Source organism: Triturus cristatus, chromosome 8 (genome assembly GCF_964204655.1).
Source record: "Triturus cristatus chromosome 8, aTriCri1.1, whole genome shotgun sequence".
Classification (NCBI taxonomy): Eukaryota; Metazoa; Chordata; class Amphibia; order Caudata; family Salamandridae; genus Triturus; species Triturus cristatus.
In genome coordinates, this window is record NC_140591.1 from 355,789,110 (window position 1) to 355,805,975 (window position 16,866).

At 49.3% G+C, this 16,866-nt stretch overlaps 1 protein-coding gene across 2 annotated transcripts in view; it reads left to right on the top strand.

Annotated features, from left to right (window-relative positions):
- Positions 1-16,866, top strand: part of PDS5B (PDS5 cohesin associated factor B) — an 802,561-nt gene that overhangs the window by 392,997 nt on the left and 392,698 nt on the right. For both annotated transcript variants that reach the window (XM_085621687.1, XM_085621686.1), the window contains exon 18: positions 4,545-4,650. In XM_085621687.1, coding sequence (XP_085477813.1) covers positions 4,545-4,650 — 106 coding nt within the window. The remainder of the gene's footprint in view (positions 1-4,544; positions 4,651-16,866) is intronic.

Below are 16,866 nucleotides of genomic sequence, written 5' to 3' on the forward strand. Positions count from 1 at the left end.
AGAAACATGTACCCTCCCTAAGCAAAGGATTGCGCATACGCCAAATGTCTACCATTTCGTCATTTTCTATCAGCGTATTCAAATCCTTACTTGCCGCGGTGTGGTGAGCCCTAGCCGCGCCCTGTCTATCCATGTTGTCATGGATTATAGCATTAAAATCGCCCCCCCATAGAGTCGTGGTGCAGCCCGTGGCTCTGACCTTCGCCCAGACTTCCCGAAAAAACTCCGGCGAGTCCACGTTTGGACCATATAATGCCACCAGAGCGAGCAGCGTGCCCCCCCAAATAACTGCCACCCCTCTAGCATAACTTGAGTATATCGAGGAGTATGAATACCCCCATCTGCTATGCCTGAGCCTTGCAGACGTTGACATACTGAGGTGAGTTTCTTGTAATAGACATATGTCGATGTTATGTCTCGTGAGATAGACATGGACCATTCGGGCCTTCCTGCCATCATTAAGGCCACGTATATTCCAGGATAAACAATTTATGCTAATCTCGCGCAGTGTGCGTTACCTAATAGTGTTGCGTCAGATTCTCTCAATAAGGATAATTGTGTTTCGTAATGTGGAACATCATACCCACCATAGCCCTGCCATACAACCCCAAACCAACCAAACTTGACATCCAACCCCACCCATCCACCCACATCAACCCCCCAACTTGGTTGAAGCATACCCCTCCCCTACAAAACATATACAATAAAACATATCCGGGAAATTTCCCATGGGGACGAAAGCATGCCGGACGGCAACCCCCGCTTGTGCAGGGTGGCCAAGAAACTGCAGTGGATAGACCTGTACTGTGATTTAATATGGACAACCTAGTGGCTTAAGCATATTGACAACTTCCAACTTCACTTGCGGTTACAATCATATTAACTTCACCCTCCTCAACCAGCCGTTACAACAAGCACGCATGCAATGCTATAATGACATACTAACGAGCAAAAATTAGATACTGGTCATGTGCCGAGGACTAGCCAAACTAAATAAATACAAAGACCAGAGGCCAACCCTCATGACAAAAGCAAACCAGTCGCGACCCAGCCCTCCCTCCTAACAAGCCGTCAACAATATCCTCCCAAACATGGACAATGTGTGTGCGTGATAGCCCAGAATTCAGTCATTGTCACTTAGCTGATTCTCGTTGGTCCCGCCTGGTCGAGGGCCAGATTTTTTCGGCTTCCCACCCACATGTTTGGCAAATTTCAGGGCAGACTTGGCGTCGGTGAAAAAGTGTGTGGTGCCCTTGTGTGATACTTTCAGTTTGGCCAGGTAGAGCAAGGAATACGGGATTTGCGACTGCAGGAGGATCTGTTTCGCCGGTAGAAACTCTCTTCTGGCCGCCTGGACCGCCGGTGTGAAATCAGGATAGAAGGCAACTTGATTCCCTTGATGTTGTATTGACCCCATAGTGCGTGCCTGTCGCAGTATAGCGTCCCGATCTGGATAGTTTAACAGCCGCACCAATATGGGACGCGGCGGGGCTCCCACCGGCGGCCGAGGTCCGAGAGTGCGGTGCACCCTCTCCACAGCAAACTGCGGTGACAGACATGTCGCAAATCAATCCTTCAAAAGGTCAGAGATATACATCTCCATTTTCGTGATGGCTGTAGTCTCCGGGACGCCCGTGATGCGTACGTTGTTGCGTAGCGATCTGGCCTCCAAATCCTCGTTCTTTGCCCTGATCACACCTAGGAGCCTGTCCATGTGCGAAAGCTGATCTTTCGTCTCTACTTGGAAGTCAGACTGTTTATTCTCGAGGACGTCTATACGATGTTCGTGCACTCCCACCTGAGATTTGACCACTTCCATCTGGGACGTAAGGTTATCCAGCTTTGCGTCTATAGTGCGCAGACTTGATCGCATTTCTAACATGAGGGAGCGCATATCTTCGCCCTGTTCATCCTGTCGGCTTCCCGCTACACCTCCGGAGGCCGTGTCCGCGTCCTGGTCCAGTTGTCGCGACGACTTGCGCTGATCGAAATTAAGTCTGGGCTGTTTCGCATCCTGCTTGCCCATGTCGCAGCCTAGGTCAGGCGCCAACTATCACAACAGAGCCCGGCTGTTCCTCCCGCACCGCCGCACCCTCAGCACCCGACCAGGCGGCGCCAGCCGACAACAGGCCCACTACAAGGAAGGGGCAAAGAGCCCTGGCGGGTCCGAGTACCTCAATTCAAAGTTCGAAAAAAGCGGCAGATGAGACCCTGCACGACCGAGCAAGGTGACTCCGGTTACCACCAGGCGTTCGCAGGGTACAGCTAGGGGCCGGACGGACCACACTTCACATGCCGAGTGCTGGCGGAGGCCCTCTATGCCACCATAGAGGAGGGAACCCCCACGCTGCCTCGCCGGATCTTCAGGAGGTGCAAGGATTTCACAACCGCAGAGCTAGGTGATCACCCAAGTCTCGCCGCCAGTCGCTATCTCCAGGAGCGCCGTCCAGTACTTCACCCCGCGGTGAGGGAGCGCCGCACCACCGCCTCGCGCAGCACGTCTCGGGCCACCAGCAACACACACAGGCCGCGACACCGCGGGCGTCCTCCGCTTCACATCCGCGTTACTCACAACACCATCGTCTTCCGGAGGGGCGCCAGCGTAATTCTCTGCGCGAGAGCCTGCCTCCGGATTCAGAGCAGCGCTCCCTCCGGTCCCCCGCAGCCGCACAGTCCAAAGGCCTGAGTCGCGACCCCGGCCCCAAGTGCAGATTGCAGGCGCCTCCCAGCACCACAACGCGCCATGCTCAAGCCGCTCCAAGCACTGCAGACCGGGAACGCGCACCACTCCTCGGCGGTTCGATCCAGAAAGTCACCGCCTCACGCCACAGGTATTCCGACAGTTGAGCAGCAGATTTATAGCAGGTTTAAGTCCACATATTGTCCGGATTTGTGGTCGGATTATTTCTCGGCCACCGGAGCTCTCTCAGGGAGCAGCCATTCCGCAGCCCAGCAAGCCACGCCCCCAAAGCTGCTGGGGTTAAGGTCAGGGCCGCAGGGGCCAACGACTAAATCAGGAGCTGCACCACCAGCGGCACTGGGGTGGCCGGGTGCAGGGTGCAAAAAGGACTTCGGGGACCCTGTGCTTTTCAATGGAGACATTCAGTATTGCGAAGTTGCTACAGGCTCGGGCAGTGAGACCTCGTGAAAGCGACCACTGGCTTTAGAGGTAATTTGGGATTTTGGGGAATGGCTGGATACCGTCAGTTGGGCGACCCAAGACCGTGGGGTGTCGGGTGTAGGGGTGTCTTCTGGGGTTGGGTTTTCTTACCAGCTCTGGTCGCAGGGACCTTTCAGATTGATGCTACAGGCATCGTCTTGAGGCTTGAGGGAGGTTGGGGATCACCAGATCCCAGGTCAGGATGGCTGGGGAGACCTCCTTGTGGTGTTTGGCCACTCGGGTTGTGGGTGTCTGGTGCAGAGTCGCCGGAATTTGGTTTCTGTGGTGAGGCTTTGCTTGAGCAAATCCGGTGCTCACGAGAGACAGTCTGTAAGATGGTTGCAGGGCAGGTCCTCCGGGCTCTGGGGGTTGCTGGCTGCTGGATTCGCCGGGGTTCTTGCTGTAGCTGGTCGTAGACGGGACAGGCCGGTAGGGCTGGGGCCAAAGCAATTGGTGTTGTCGTCTTCCTGGGTAAGCATGACTCCTTGGTCCTTCTTCTTTCTTCCTCGAATCTGAAGAGGCAAGGGTAGGGGTTGCCACTAAAAACTAAATTTAGGGGCGTTAAAGGGGCATGCAGGTTGGGACCAATTTGTCACTTGCTTAGGGTGGGTACACCCCCTATTATGCCTCCCTCCAGTGGGAGGGGGGCATGAGCCTATCCCTAATTGGCTGAGGACCCCCATCTTCAAGATGGAGGGGACTGGGATGTGTGCTTCACCTCGCCTCACCCACCTGAGGGGTGGGGTTAGGAAAGATGGGACACACCTCTCTTCCTAGCGTGGTTTTCCTGCCGATTCCTGCCCATTCTCTCGCCCAAAGTGGGGGCCAGAACCAGTGGGAGCCTGTTGCTGGGGGCAGCAAAAGACCGTGACAGCTTCCAAAGGTAGCGGGCCTTTGAAGCTTCCCTTTTCGTGGACCCAGCCCATCCTGGGGAGGAGGCATGACACCTCTGCCCAGGGTGGGCTTTGTTAATGGACCCAGAGAGCAGAAGCTCTCCACCCAGGGGTCCATAAACCTGTGTGGTGGTGGCAAATTACGGGCAGCAATTCTGGAACCACACCACGTCTGGTCGATTTTCAGGGGGCATCTCTAAAGATTCATTCTTAGCACACAATGAGTTAATTTTATACAGAACTATTCTGATTTGTAGCCTTTCTAATGCAATTGAAAATCAGTTATTTGTTACCTTAAGTGTGGAAAGCTTATATACCATTTTTGCCTGTAAATTCTGTTAAATATTTTTTGGCTGTTAAAATTTCGTCCTATTTATGCCTTTTATCTTGCATGCTATCTCAATGTGTTATATTGACCATTCCCTTACTGATAAATGAAATTACAATATGTTTACAAATGAGGTTGTTAATCGTGTGTTTACCTTTTCAAGTTCCCTTATCAAACAGGTGAACAAATCAATAGATGGGACTGCAGATGATGAAGAAGAAGGGGTATCTACAGATCAAGCAATTCGAGCTGGTCTTGAGTTACTAAAGGTGTGTGTGTTTGTTTTGGAATGTTTTTGCCATGCCATATATTGAAAGTCCTAACTCTTTGTAGATTTGAAGGCTCTAGAAACTATTCTTCTGTGTCGGACTCGGAAGCACTATAATTCTTACCAATATGGAGGATTTTAGATGCAGTACTTTTGTCTGCATTGTGTGCTTGGGTACATGCTCTACGTACTATGCCTCCCTTGCTGCATTGAGCAGTGCAATATTAAGATGTAGGTTTCTACTAAAGATTGTATGAAAGTTATATTTATTCTTAAATAAAAACAGTTTTCGTCTCTCCTTCATGTCCCTCTAAAATGTGATGCGTGTTCCATAGACTTGTTCTAGGATTCTCTTTTTTTGGTTTAATACATCTCACTTGAGTGATTACAGGGTTGATAGTATGCTTCTTAGTGGCTCAGGAGGATATTCGAATTTACTATGTGTTTACTTATGTTAAATTGCTGGAGAAATATAGGGTCTGATGTTTGGGCCAAAATATTGTCTACTAAAGCGTGTATTGTCGTTTTATTGAGCTGGCTGTACTGCTGTGATCAAATAGGTCTATGGTTCTGCGATACTCTTTTTGATGGTAAATTTGTCAGTAGCTAAAATCTTATAATCTGGTTGCTTTTAGTCTCCGCCGACTTGATCAGTACTATACTCGTCAGGACATGTATAAAGCTTTAGCTTGAGTCTGGGTAGAGAATTTAACAGTTATTTTTCAGTCCCTCTAACCATAAAAATATGTACTAAAGTAACTGCCTTTAATTCCACTGATCTATTTAACCGTGGCCTCCGAGCTAGTTTTCCTTAGTTATATAATACATTGGGTAAATATAATTTGCATTTCTGCTTAATTTCCCATTTTCTCCTTTGCTTGCTTTTGATCACGCTTCTGTAAAGGGAATACAATGTAATTGTTACCCAGACTCCCTGCCCTTCTGGTTAAAGGGTCCTCTTTGAAAGCTGCTGATAAGAATCTTTACTCATTATATGCTTTTGGCCTATAAGCAGGATTTTTTAAAGAGCCTTGTCAGTTTGCGGCATCAGTTTACATGGATTACTTGGGGCTCATACCGATGTTTACCACTGTTTTTTAAATACACAAGGGAACTTGTCACAATCATTAGAGCTCTATTTCTTCCCTATGCTGCATTTCATGTTTTGTCCCATAGGGTTTGTCTGTCACCTACCGTTTAATTTTCTGCACTGACTATTATCTCATTAAACAGCACTCTGATACCTACAACAGTGCTATAGGGAACAGCACATCAATATTCCAACATTATATGAAAGATAGCTGACTTGTTTTGACTCTGTATTCACTTCTCCAGATGCTCTTTTATGGCTTTGTTACCCTCATTGCTTGTACTCCGGTTTCATCAACTACATTAGATTAGTAAAGTGAAATGAACATTTAAGGGATAGTCCCATAGGAAAAATAGGCACTCATTAATTGTTGGGAACACGCACCTTTGAAGTATGTGCTATACCTCTGCTACTTGCAGATTTGGTAGGTCCATCAGGTCACCGTGCTGCATTCATTGATGCCCAGTGACTACTTTGCTGTTTGAGATTAGCTATTTGCTTCCAGGAGAAAAGCTTGGGAGGGCTTTTGTGACACCAGCTTCCACTATTAGCAACCTTTTCCCTTCTGTAGTTCTCAAGGACTAAATGTGTGGAGATCACCTGTATGTTTTTCTCAGGCCACTTTCTAATAACTTGTTTTGTACTTGGAAACTGAAATTGCAGGTTTGCCTAAATCATCTGACATCTTGTGTGTTGTTGTTCTCTTCATTGGTGTTCCTGACTCGCAGGTAATTCCTCCCCAAGGGTATGTGAAGAGATAAAATTCTGATCTGTAGAGCAGGTGACCTGCTGTAGGCTTCAAACTCCTAGCATTTTTGCAAACAGCGATAGAGGCATACCCAGCCATATATTTCAACAAGTGGACTCAAGAACTTGCAAGTCAACCGGAAGTGATTCACTTTTTGAGACTTGACAGCTTCACTCTGCTGATAGATGTCTATACCCATTGTGTATTTCCACTTTTATTCAAGGGTGGCTAAGTCCCTCAAGTGCCAGGCTGTGTGGTGATTATCTTCCCAGTGCTTTATAGCTGTGTGTCTTTCCTTTCTTTTGAGTATGTGGTGTGTATTGTCTAACCAAGATGTGTGTTTAATATGCATGGGGCCAAGGAATTGTGGTGATGACTTAAGCTCATTGGGGAACACTGCGAGTGCTTAGACAGAATTGTGCTTTTCTTACAGGTTGTCATCATTAATGACATCCTGCAGATTCTTTGTTCCCCCGCTCACTGGCAAACTAAAGCTGCTTTGTGGACTAGGGGAAATCACTGGCTCTTCCCTACTAAGTTTCTTTCACGCTCCATGGAAACTCATTACTTTCCCTTTCTTGTTTGTGCTGGCACCCAATCTGATAGGCACATCTAGCTGCAGTTTCTTGACCTTAGAACTTTGACGTCGGGCTGGATCTGGGAGATTTTTGATAGCAGGTGGACTCCGCATGACGTCGTAGGTGTTGAGCTCGTCATTGTGACTTCCGCGTCATCTATATAGGGGCCACCTCATCGCACTGACGTCAGTTCTTTTCTTTATGCGCCAGCCAGAGCAGATCTGTCGAAGAGAGCTACCACCTGTCATTTTTTGGCAGACTTTTTTGATTTTTTTGTCGACGTTTTTGGTGTGTAGATATGTCCAGTAAGAAGACCTTGGGGTTCAAACCATGAGGTGCCAGTCATCCCGCCATGTCGGTTACGGGTCCCCATCTGGTATGTTTTTGGTGCCTGAAGCGCGACCACATCCCGGAGTCGTTCTCCGACTGCCGGGCCATGGTGCTGAAAGCTTTGAGGGAGCGGTCCCTGAAGCGCCTAATGGCCGGGCGTCAGGTTCCTTGAAGATCTCCCCGAAGATCTCATTCCCGTTCCTGGTCTTGGCCAAGAGGAAGGCCTGAACACCGCTCCGGGTGATCTAAGTCATCTTCCTCTCACGCAAAGTCATCGAGATGAGGTGTGAAGCACCACAAAAAACATAAGAAGTTGAAGCATGCTTCGACTTCGCCCCGTCCATCACCTGAGGAGACAGAGGAGTCTCAGCATTCGAGGGCCCACTCCGCACAACGGGTGCGTGGGTTGGCTCTGCATTTCCCTCCTTTCCCGGACTGACCCTGCTGGTGCGCCTCCGGGACCTGCAGTCTCAGCAGAAGGATCTTCCTTGGGCTCCTGCCTCAGCACCCAGGCCTCCTCTTGGATTCGTTCCTGGATCCAGACTAGCACCGGTTGTACCCACTTGACCTTCTCTGATGCCAAGACCCTTGACGTCGCCGGTCCCTACCGGTGGCACTTCCCCTATCCTTATTCCAGACGGCACAGAGCCGGCTTGGCATCCACCAAAGTCGAGACCCGTGCCAATGGAACTGTTGGGCTTCATTCCGTATCCTGTGCCTTATTCTGAAGGGCTAGGATTGGATGAGGATTGGGAGGGGCAGCAGAATCCCTTAGAAATCCTGCTTTTCAACAGGAAATTGACTGGTATGAGGACCTGGGTGATGCGAGTGGCATGGACATCTTCCTAAAGCCTGGCATGCAGTCTCCCACTATCCTGGCTATGGAGGAGGGGGATTAATTTGTAATGGTGGTAGGTAGGGTTGTGAAGGTCTTGGACCTACAGCTTCCTATTGTGGCAGTCCAGACCAATGTCTTGACGGAGGTCCTGCAGCCTGGTGTCTCCACCTCAGAACCCTTTCTGCCATTTGACAAGGCCTTGACAGATGTTCTACTGGGCACCTGGTACAATCCCAGAACAGGTCCTCCTGTTAACAAAACTATCGCCCGCCGCCATCGCCCTGCACCGGGCGACCCAACTTTCCACTCCAACCACCCAACGCCGAGAGCTTGGTGGCCCACACCTCTGTTTCACGTGGAGCGTTCCCTCCCGCACCCCCAGATAGGAAATCCAAAAGGCTGGACAGCTTTGGTAAGATATTCTCTTCCACCAGCATTGCATTGCGGTCGGTAAACACTGCACGCCTCTTGGGCCGTTATTCCCATTTGCTGTGGGAAACTGTTGCGCAGCTGCTGCCACAAGTCTTGGAGGAGGCCCGGGCTGTCCTCTCCCAAGCTGTCGCAGACGGGAGAAATGCAGCAAAGTTTGCCATACGGTGTGGCCTAGATACGATAGACCCGCTTGCCTGAATCGATTTCCTCGACGGTGGCCATTAGGCGCCACGCCTGGCTGAGAACGTCTGACTGTTTGGGGAATGTTCAAGCCAACCTCATGACATAACCTTTAATTCCTCCAGTCTCTTCGGGGACAGGGCGGACGCGGCGCTTGAATGTTTTTAGGAGTCGCAGGCTATGGTCAACTTCTTAAGACTCTGTCTCATCCCGGCCTGTGTCCGCCATTCGCTCCTTTCGTGGTTATGTAAGGATCATCAAATCGCGCCAAGCCAGAGGACCACGCAAGTTCAGCAACTTCTGCGTGGCAGTGGGCGTGGTTCATCCCGAACCCGCGGGTCGGGAGGCCAGAAGTCAGGTCAGGCCACAAACCCATCTCCCTCACCCTCCCCCTCCAAACTTTCCTAGTTAGATCCTCCCAGTTCATGGGCAACCAGTTGGTGGTAGGATACCTCCACCACTGGCGGGACATCACCTCAGACAGGCAGGTTCTGCAAATAGTCCGAAGCAGCTACTCCCTCCCCTTCAAGACCACTCGACCTGCCATGCCTCCAATTTACTATTGGCTGACAGAGGATAACCTTGTCTTACTTCGTGAGAAAGGCAAAACTCTCATGGCCAAGGGAGCTATAGAGAGGGTTCTCAGCCCAGAAATAGGCTCTAGTTGCTATTATCGCTATTTTCTGGTTCCAAAGGAGGACAAAGGCTTTGGTCCTATCCTCTACCTCAGACCCCTCAACTACTTGCTCTGAAAAGAATAGAAAAGTTCAAGATGCTCACTCAGTACTGTTTGCCCTGGACCCAGGAGACTGGATGGTAGCGTTGGACTTGAAGGGAGCCGTCCTGTCTGCACTTCTGCGCTACCTTCGGTTTATAGCGGTCCACAAGCACTTTCAGTTTACCATGCTCCCCTTCTGCCTAACCAGTGCCCCTCGGGTGTTCACCAAGGTGATTGTGGTGAATGCAGCCCATCTGCAGAGATCAGGGGTTCCAGTCTTCCCCCTATCTCGATGTCTGGTTGTCAAAGGTGGGCTCGCCCCAAGCAGTCTTCTCTCACCTCCAGACTATGGCGAATCTTTTGCATTTGCTGTGGTTCACTATCAACGTGCGGAAGTCACACCTGACTCCCTATTGAGACGCTTCTATTCTTTGGAGCCGTTCTGGACACTGCAGTTTCGGGCCTATCCTCCAGAGCGGCGAGTTCAGGATATCAAGGCTATGATAGCAATGTTTCCGCCTCTATCCTGGATCTCAGTGAGACTGACTCGTATGCTGCCGGGCCTCATGGCCTGCATCCTGCTGGTAGATCATGCCAGGTGGCACATGCAGGCTCTGCAGTGGTACCTGAAGTTCCAATGGGCGCAGCATTGGAGGAATATCACCGACCTAGTCCAGATCTCTGAGGGAACTGTGAACGATCTGCAGTGGTAGTTGACAAACCGCGATTGGCTCAGAGGCAGAGCCCTCTCCCTTCTCCAACCAGATCTCACATTTCTGGGATGGGGTGGTCACCTGGGAGAGGTGGAGATCAGAGGACTCTGTTCTCTGGCAGAAGCCAGGCTCAACTTGCTGTAGTTTATAGCTATTCGTTTGGCACTGAGAGCCTTCTTGCCATCTCAAACGGAGGCTAGTTCAGGTGTTCACAGACACCACCGCAATGTGGTACAGAAACAGGCAAGGTGGGGTCGTGGACCCTTTGTCAGCTGGCCCTACTCCTCTGTACTTGGCTGAAACAACAGGGCATATCCCTGGTGGTTAAACACCAGGCCTGTTCCCTGAACGCCAGGGGGGACAAACTCAACTGTTGGTGCCTAGTGGATCACAAATGACGTCCCTATCCGGAGGTGGCGCAAGGTCCCTTTCAGCAGTGGGGAGAGTCTTGATTAGATCTCTTCACCTCCGAAGAGATTGAGCAATGTCAGCAGTTTTGCACTTTGGAGTTTCCAAGGCGTCTCTCGCTTGGGGATGCTTTTTGTCTTGAGTGGAGCACAGGCCTCCTGTACACCTTTCCGCCCATACCACTCCTGTCCAGAGTGCTCAATAAGATCAAGAGCGACTGGGCCCAAGTCATCCTTGTGGCTACGGACTGGGCATGGAGAGTTTGGTATCCTGAGCTTCTGCTGGTGAGCATTGATCCTCCGATTTTGCTGCCCCTTCGGGAGGATCTTCTATCGCAGCAGCAGAGGGGGTTCCTCCATCCGAAACTTTCCATCCTCCGTCTCTTTGCGTGGAGAGTAAGTGGTGACCGTTGACAGCTTTTGACCTTCTTCCTGAAGTTTGCGAGGTTATTGTAGCAGCCAGCCGTCCCTCCACCAAGTCGGTATACGCCTGGCGAAATCTTTGTAAGTACTGTACAGAACAGTCTGTTGACCCCCTGTCTGGCTCCCTCTCTGACATTCTTCTTTTCTTTCTTTTTTTGGCCCAGCAGGACTCTGCTCCGGGCAAGCTGAAGGGTTACCTTTCACCCCTTTCTGCTTTTCTACGGTTGCCAGATCAACCGTCTCTTTGTAAATCTCAGATTGTACATAGATTCTTTAAGGAGCTTACACATTTGTTTTCCCCCTCACCATTCATCATGCCCCAGTGGGACCTTAACCTGGTTCTCACCTATTTGATGTGTGCACCTTTTGTGCCACTGCACAATTGTCCCCTCCGGCTGCTTACTATCAAAACAGCCTTCCTAGTGGCAATAACTTCTGCTAGGAAGGTGAGCAAATTGCAGGCTCTATCCTCTCAGCTGCCTTATCTGACTGTCTTTCCGGACAAAGTGGCGCTTCTCAGTAGGGCTTCCTTCTTGCCTAAGGTAGTGACACCTTTCCATGTAGGGCAATCTGTCACCTTGCCCACCTTCTATGCTCCTCTGCATCCTTCCAAAGAAGACGAGCGCTTCCACCGTCTACATCCAAAATAGAGCGTTATTGTTCTACCTTGACCGCACTAAAGAGTTCCGGGTGGATGACCAACTCTTTGTAGGGTACATTGGAGCAAAGAAATGTTGTGCTGTGCAGAAGAGTACCAGCTTACGTTGGGTTATCCTCTGCATAAAAATCTGTTACGTCTTGGCAAAGAAACAGCCTCTTGAAGGTCTTGGAGCTCATTCAACCAGGGCCTAGGCAGCCACCACACCACTTCAGTGTGGTGTTCCGGTCCTAAACATCTGCCAAGCAGCCACGTGGGCATCCCTGCACACGTTTGCCAAACATTGCGTGGATAACCAGGTCCGTACGAAAGGCCTTTGGAGCCGTTCAGTCCTACAGGACTTTATGGTATGACACTTTCTGCAGTCTCTCCTCCGGGGATAATATTGCTGGAGTATCGGTTCAAAGGTAAGGAATCTGCGACTAGATGTCTCTAACAGATGGACAAGGTACTTACCTTGGGTAACGCCGTATCTGGTAGTGACATGATCTATCTGCAGATGCCTTACCGACCCACTCATCCTCCCTGCACTGCAGATCAGTTTTTAGTGTTAGAGCTGTCCCCCTTCAGGGCCCTAGTTGTGTTTTTTAACACACCATGGTCAGTCACTTCATGGCTCTGCACTTCTGGCGTGGAAAGTCATGAAAAGTACTGACGTCAGCGCACTGAGGTGGCGTCTATGTAGATGACGCAGATGTCACAAAGACGAGCTTGAGTCCTCCGGCATAACGCGGAGTCGACCGACGCAACCTATCGGCACACAAGGATACTGCTATTAAAACATTTTCGGGATCCAGCCTGATGCCTGGAAGTTCTATGGTAAAAATTCTATGGCTAGATTATGTCACTACCAGGTAAGGCATTACCAAAGGTAAGTAACTTGTCCAATAAGCTGGTAAACCTTTGGCTCAAGCATTCCAGCTTGAGTCAGAAAAATGCCTAAACTGGTGCTGACCAGCATGACCTGCACCTACCAGAGAAAAAACACTTGGTTAGAGAGGCCAAAGACTAAGATGCACTCCCTCATGACTGGAGGATGATTTGCAATTTTAGACAAAGTTGGCACTGGCTTCTCACCTGAGTATCAAAGTAAATTAACTATTTGCCCTTCTGGTCAAGACTGTAAGGGCCAGTATTGATCCTGTTGTGGAGGCACAAGCAGAAAGCTTTGGCCAACTAAAGTGATTTATTTTTTATTTAATGTTTTCTCCCAATCAGAAGTGCATCTTGTCACTCTGTCTTTAATTTTGTGTACTTGTGATATAACCGGAGGTCAGTTAAGTTTGAACTAATCAAGATATTTGGCCTTATGCAGAGCCAGTGAAAGCTGCTCTTCGTGAATGAGAACAGAATGAGAACAAGCAAGACAGCAGAAAGGGGAGGAGCAGGGCACCTTTCAGTGGTCAGGGGATCCTACACTTAAAGATGGCGGAACCTCCCCTGTGAAACAGATGAACACTCTTTTTGGCTGGTTCTCCTAAACAATAGGGGTGTGCATATAGGGATCCCACCATGGATATGGAACAACCTGAAGGAAACCCCCCTCCGTAAACCTCCCCATACACAAGATTAGACTATTGATCCCCCTTATGTAAATGTGGCCACTCTTTTTGTTTCAGATTATATCCACCAGACTGCACATAAAAAGGCCTGTTCCCTAACACATCATCCTGTTGGCCATACCACCAGTCAAATCATAGTTGAGATTGAGCTGGGGAAGTAGCCACCATTGTTAATCTTGTGGGTAAAGATGGAAACATTTTTGGTGTACCCTCTTAAAACAGAGCTTAGGTCTGCTCACTAGTAACTTAATTGAGATGTGGATAGTTCCCTGGGTTTAGCTGGGAAAACTAATCAGGCAAGGCAGTGTAACTTAATCCATAAACCGTAATCATAAATCCATGAACCGGGCATATATATATATTTTTATAAATGGAGCACCTGGACGCATTACATTGTCAAGAATAGTGTGTTATTTGTGGGGATCGACGGGAAGTTGATTACTAATTAATAAACAGTGCAGATAAACATTGAACAGAATAAACAGTCTAATAGAATGTACAAATCAAGATCTTGATTTCTGGGAGATGGAATGAAAGAGTCCATGTTAATGTTTGGAGAGGGCATGTGAGAAGTTGGGCTGGTAAATGATGTCCACTAATTAAAGTGGGCACCTTGCACCAGTCCAAACAGCCCTTGATTTTAGAGGTCAAATATAACCTTAGAAAGCTATCCAAGTGGTAGCTGTGGAGAGCAGCCTTCAGGCTTAGTCTTGAAGGAATGTTAAGCAGCTTGTTTTAACAGAATGCGACCATATAGTATTGGTTAAATGAAAGGAGAACCATATAGTAGTTATAAAAATATGTATTAATATAACACTCTAGTATGACACAGAATGTTCTACACAAGGTTACTCACAAAGCACACAATACTGTAGTACAGAAACAATAGTAAATAGCACTAATGCACAGTGGGCTCCAGGGGGAGACCAAACCATGTACTAAAATAGTGGTATAAGAACCACGATTCGAGTCAAGACAGTGTCTAGGATGTAGAATAGCTGGGACCCCAAGGTGAGTAAGTAGGGATCCCACGGAGGACGGGTGCAGTGTCGGCACACGACCGCGTGCTCCGTACAATTCTATAGAGAAGTCGCGGTCGAAGTTTTAAAATTTAAAGACCCTTCCCAGTGGATTTCGAAGAAACCCTGTGGAACTTACGTTGTTGGAGAGCCACCGCACCCATGGATACCGTAGAACCAGAGTTACCTATACCATTGGAGCCGGGTGCATAGGTCTGAATTGGCGTCGGAAACCGCTGTCGATCTCTATGGAGGACTTCAAAGAAGAGCCACTGCTGGAAGTAAGAAAAGTGTTGGAATCCAAAGGTGTATTCTGGTAGAAGAGTACCTGAAAGCCGAGGGGACTAAGTCTGGGTCACTCAGGAATGGCCAGGGGCTCGGTAGACGAATGACCACTGATGTCGGGTGCTTCAGGTGCGTTGAGGGGGTTCTTGACTCTGCAGCCACGGGGACCAGGAGAAGTCGAGGACAACCAAGAGCCGGATACGAGCTGTTCCACGGAGGATGTTGAGTGCTCAGGGGTCGGTGTCTGGCAGGAGCACCAACAAGACTTGGCATCTGCAACCTACGCAGAAGGTCAAAGAAGGTTACGGTTCGGAACAGTAAGGTCCAGGAGACTCACCAAAGCAAGGGGAGTCGGGGCAGACCTGGAGCAACCAGGGGAGCACAAGGAAAGCAAAGTTGACCCTCAAATGGACCCACTGGCCGGAGGTCCAGGAGTCATGAGAGGAACTTGGGTAGTTTTGTCAAACAGAAGCCCACGGAGCGCTCGGCGCGAGGAGGCCTGAGTTCTTGACAAGAAAGGGTGCCAGAGGTTGGGTCTACTCGAAGCCCAATGCACTTGCTTGGGAAACACCAACAAGCATATGCAACTGCAAATGAACGCGGTGCACAGGGGAACAGATATTGCAGCCCTCAGGAGGGATTCTATCCTCAAACTTGGTGAGAGGGAAGGTCAGACCTCGAGGGACATAGGAACCCACCTCCTGTGTTACTGGAGCCTTCGGAGTCCGTAGGCGCTCAGGAGCAGCAGACTGGTCAGTCGTGATGTGGTGCCTGCGAATGCAGGGGAGTGACTCCTTCACTCCAATGGAGGTATCTTCGGTTTCCTTGATTCTCCACAGGTCTTGCTCGGAGCCTGTATGGTGCACGGGCACAGAAGATGCTTCAGACTGAGAGGGAGACTAAGTCAGGCCCAAACAAAGTCCAGAGTGTCCAGACGTTTGAAGTTCAGTGGTTTCTGGTTCAGAATCTTCTCCACGTCGAATCAAGGGTCCTACAGCCAGGTAAGTCCTTTTATAACCACAACAGAGGGTTGGACAAATTTAGGGGACACTCTCAGGAGAGGGTCTGGTCAGTGGGAGGTTACTCCCATGTCCTTTGTCCAGTTTCGTGCCAGAGCAGGAGCCAACGGCTCCAAAGACTGGTTTGAACTGGACTACGTACAGGGACACCAAATGTGCCCCTCATGCAGACTTTCCGTCACTGGCAAGCGCACCCACCCAGCCCTAATACACAAAATTCTGTCTGGTAGGTGGTCACACCTCCCTGTGACAAGATGCCTATTGTTCCACCTTCCTCTGCTTGAGCTTGGCTCTGCAGCAGGAGGGCAGAAATATGTCTCTGGTCGTCAGCAAACATTCTATTCTGCCCGGGACTAGAAGGCTGGTACCGGAAAGTTCGCTTCTGAGGGGTGGATTCATATCGCCCACACCGGTTACCGGAAACACAATAAGGTTACTTTCAGCTGTTTTAGAGTTAGTCATCACGTGGTCGCATAATGCCACTCTATATGTCGTAAATGGCTGCTGCACTAACAACCTGGGAGAATGGACTCCGTAGGCTGCAGAGGTGTCCTGCTCATGCAGTGGCACCCTGTCACTTAGAACCAAGCACCCTGCCATCAGGATTGTTAAGGCCTGCTTTAGGGGTGACTTATAGGTTTTAAGATTAGTGGCCCTTAGATATAGTAAAACTATATTTCAAGTAAGTGGTGCATGCACCAACTTACACAGGCTGTAATGGCAGACCTGTAGTTCCATTTTGCATGGCCTCTCTTGGGTGACATAACACATGCTTCAGCCCATGGGATGCCACTGGGGTACCTATGCCCTGGGTACATGTGTACCATATACTAGGGACTGACAAGGGTACTCCAGTATCCAATCTGGAGTGTACCTAAGTACATGACATAACAGTTTAGGGAGAAAGTAGATAGACTGGGGTCCAGTCAGACTAGTCAAAAACAGTATCACATTTAGCATAGAGTGGAGGTAACCATAAGAAGCAGATAATACTTTCCTACAGGGCAGGAATGATTCACAACCGACCTTGATGAATGCATGTTTTTTGAGTTTTTAGTTTGACTATAAGAAGTTAATATAGGTATTGTCTGAATAACGAAAGTATTGAGTGATGTCATAGTTCTGGGAGCAGAGAGTGCCGGGCTGAGGAAGCCACACTTGAGAACACTTTTGTGCTGTTGTGGTTCTCAGTTTGGGAAGCTCAAGAAGAAGGGTTT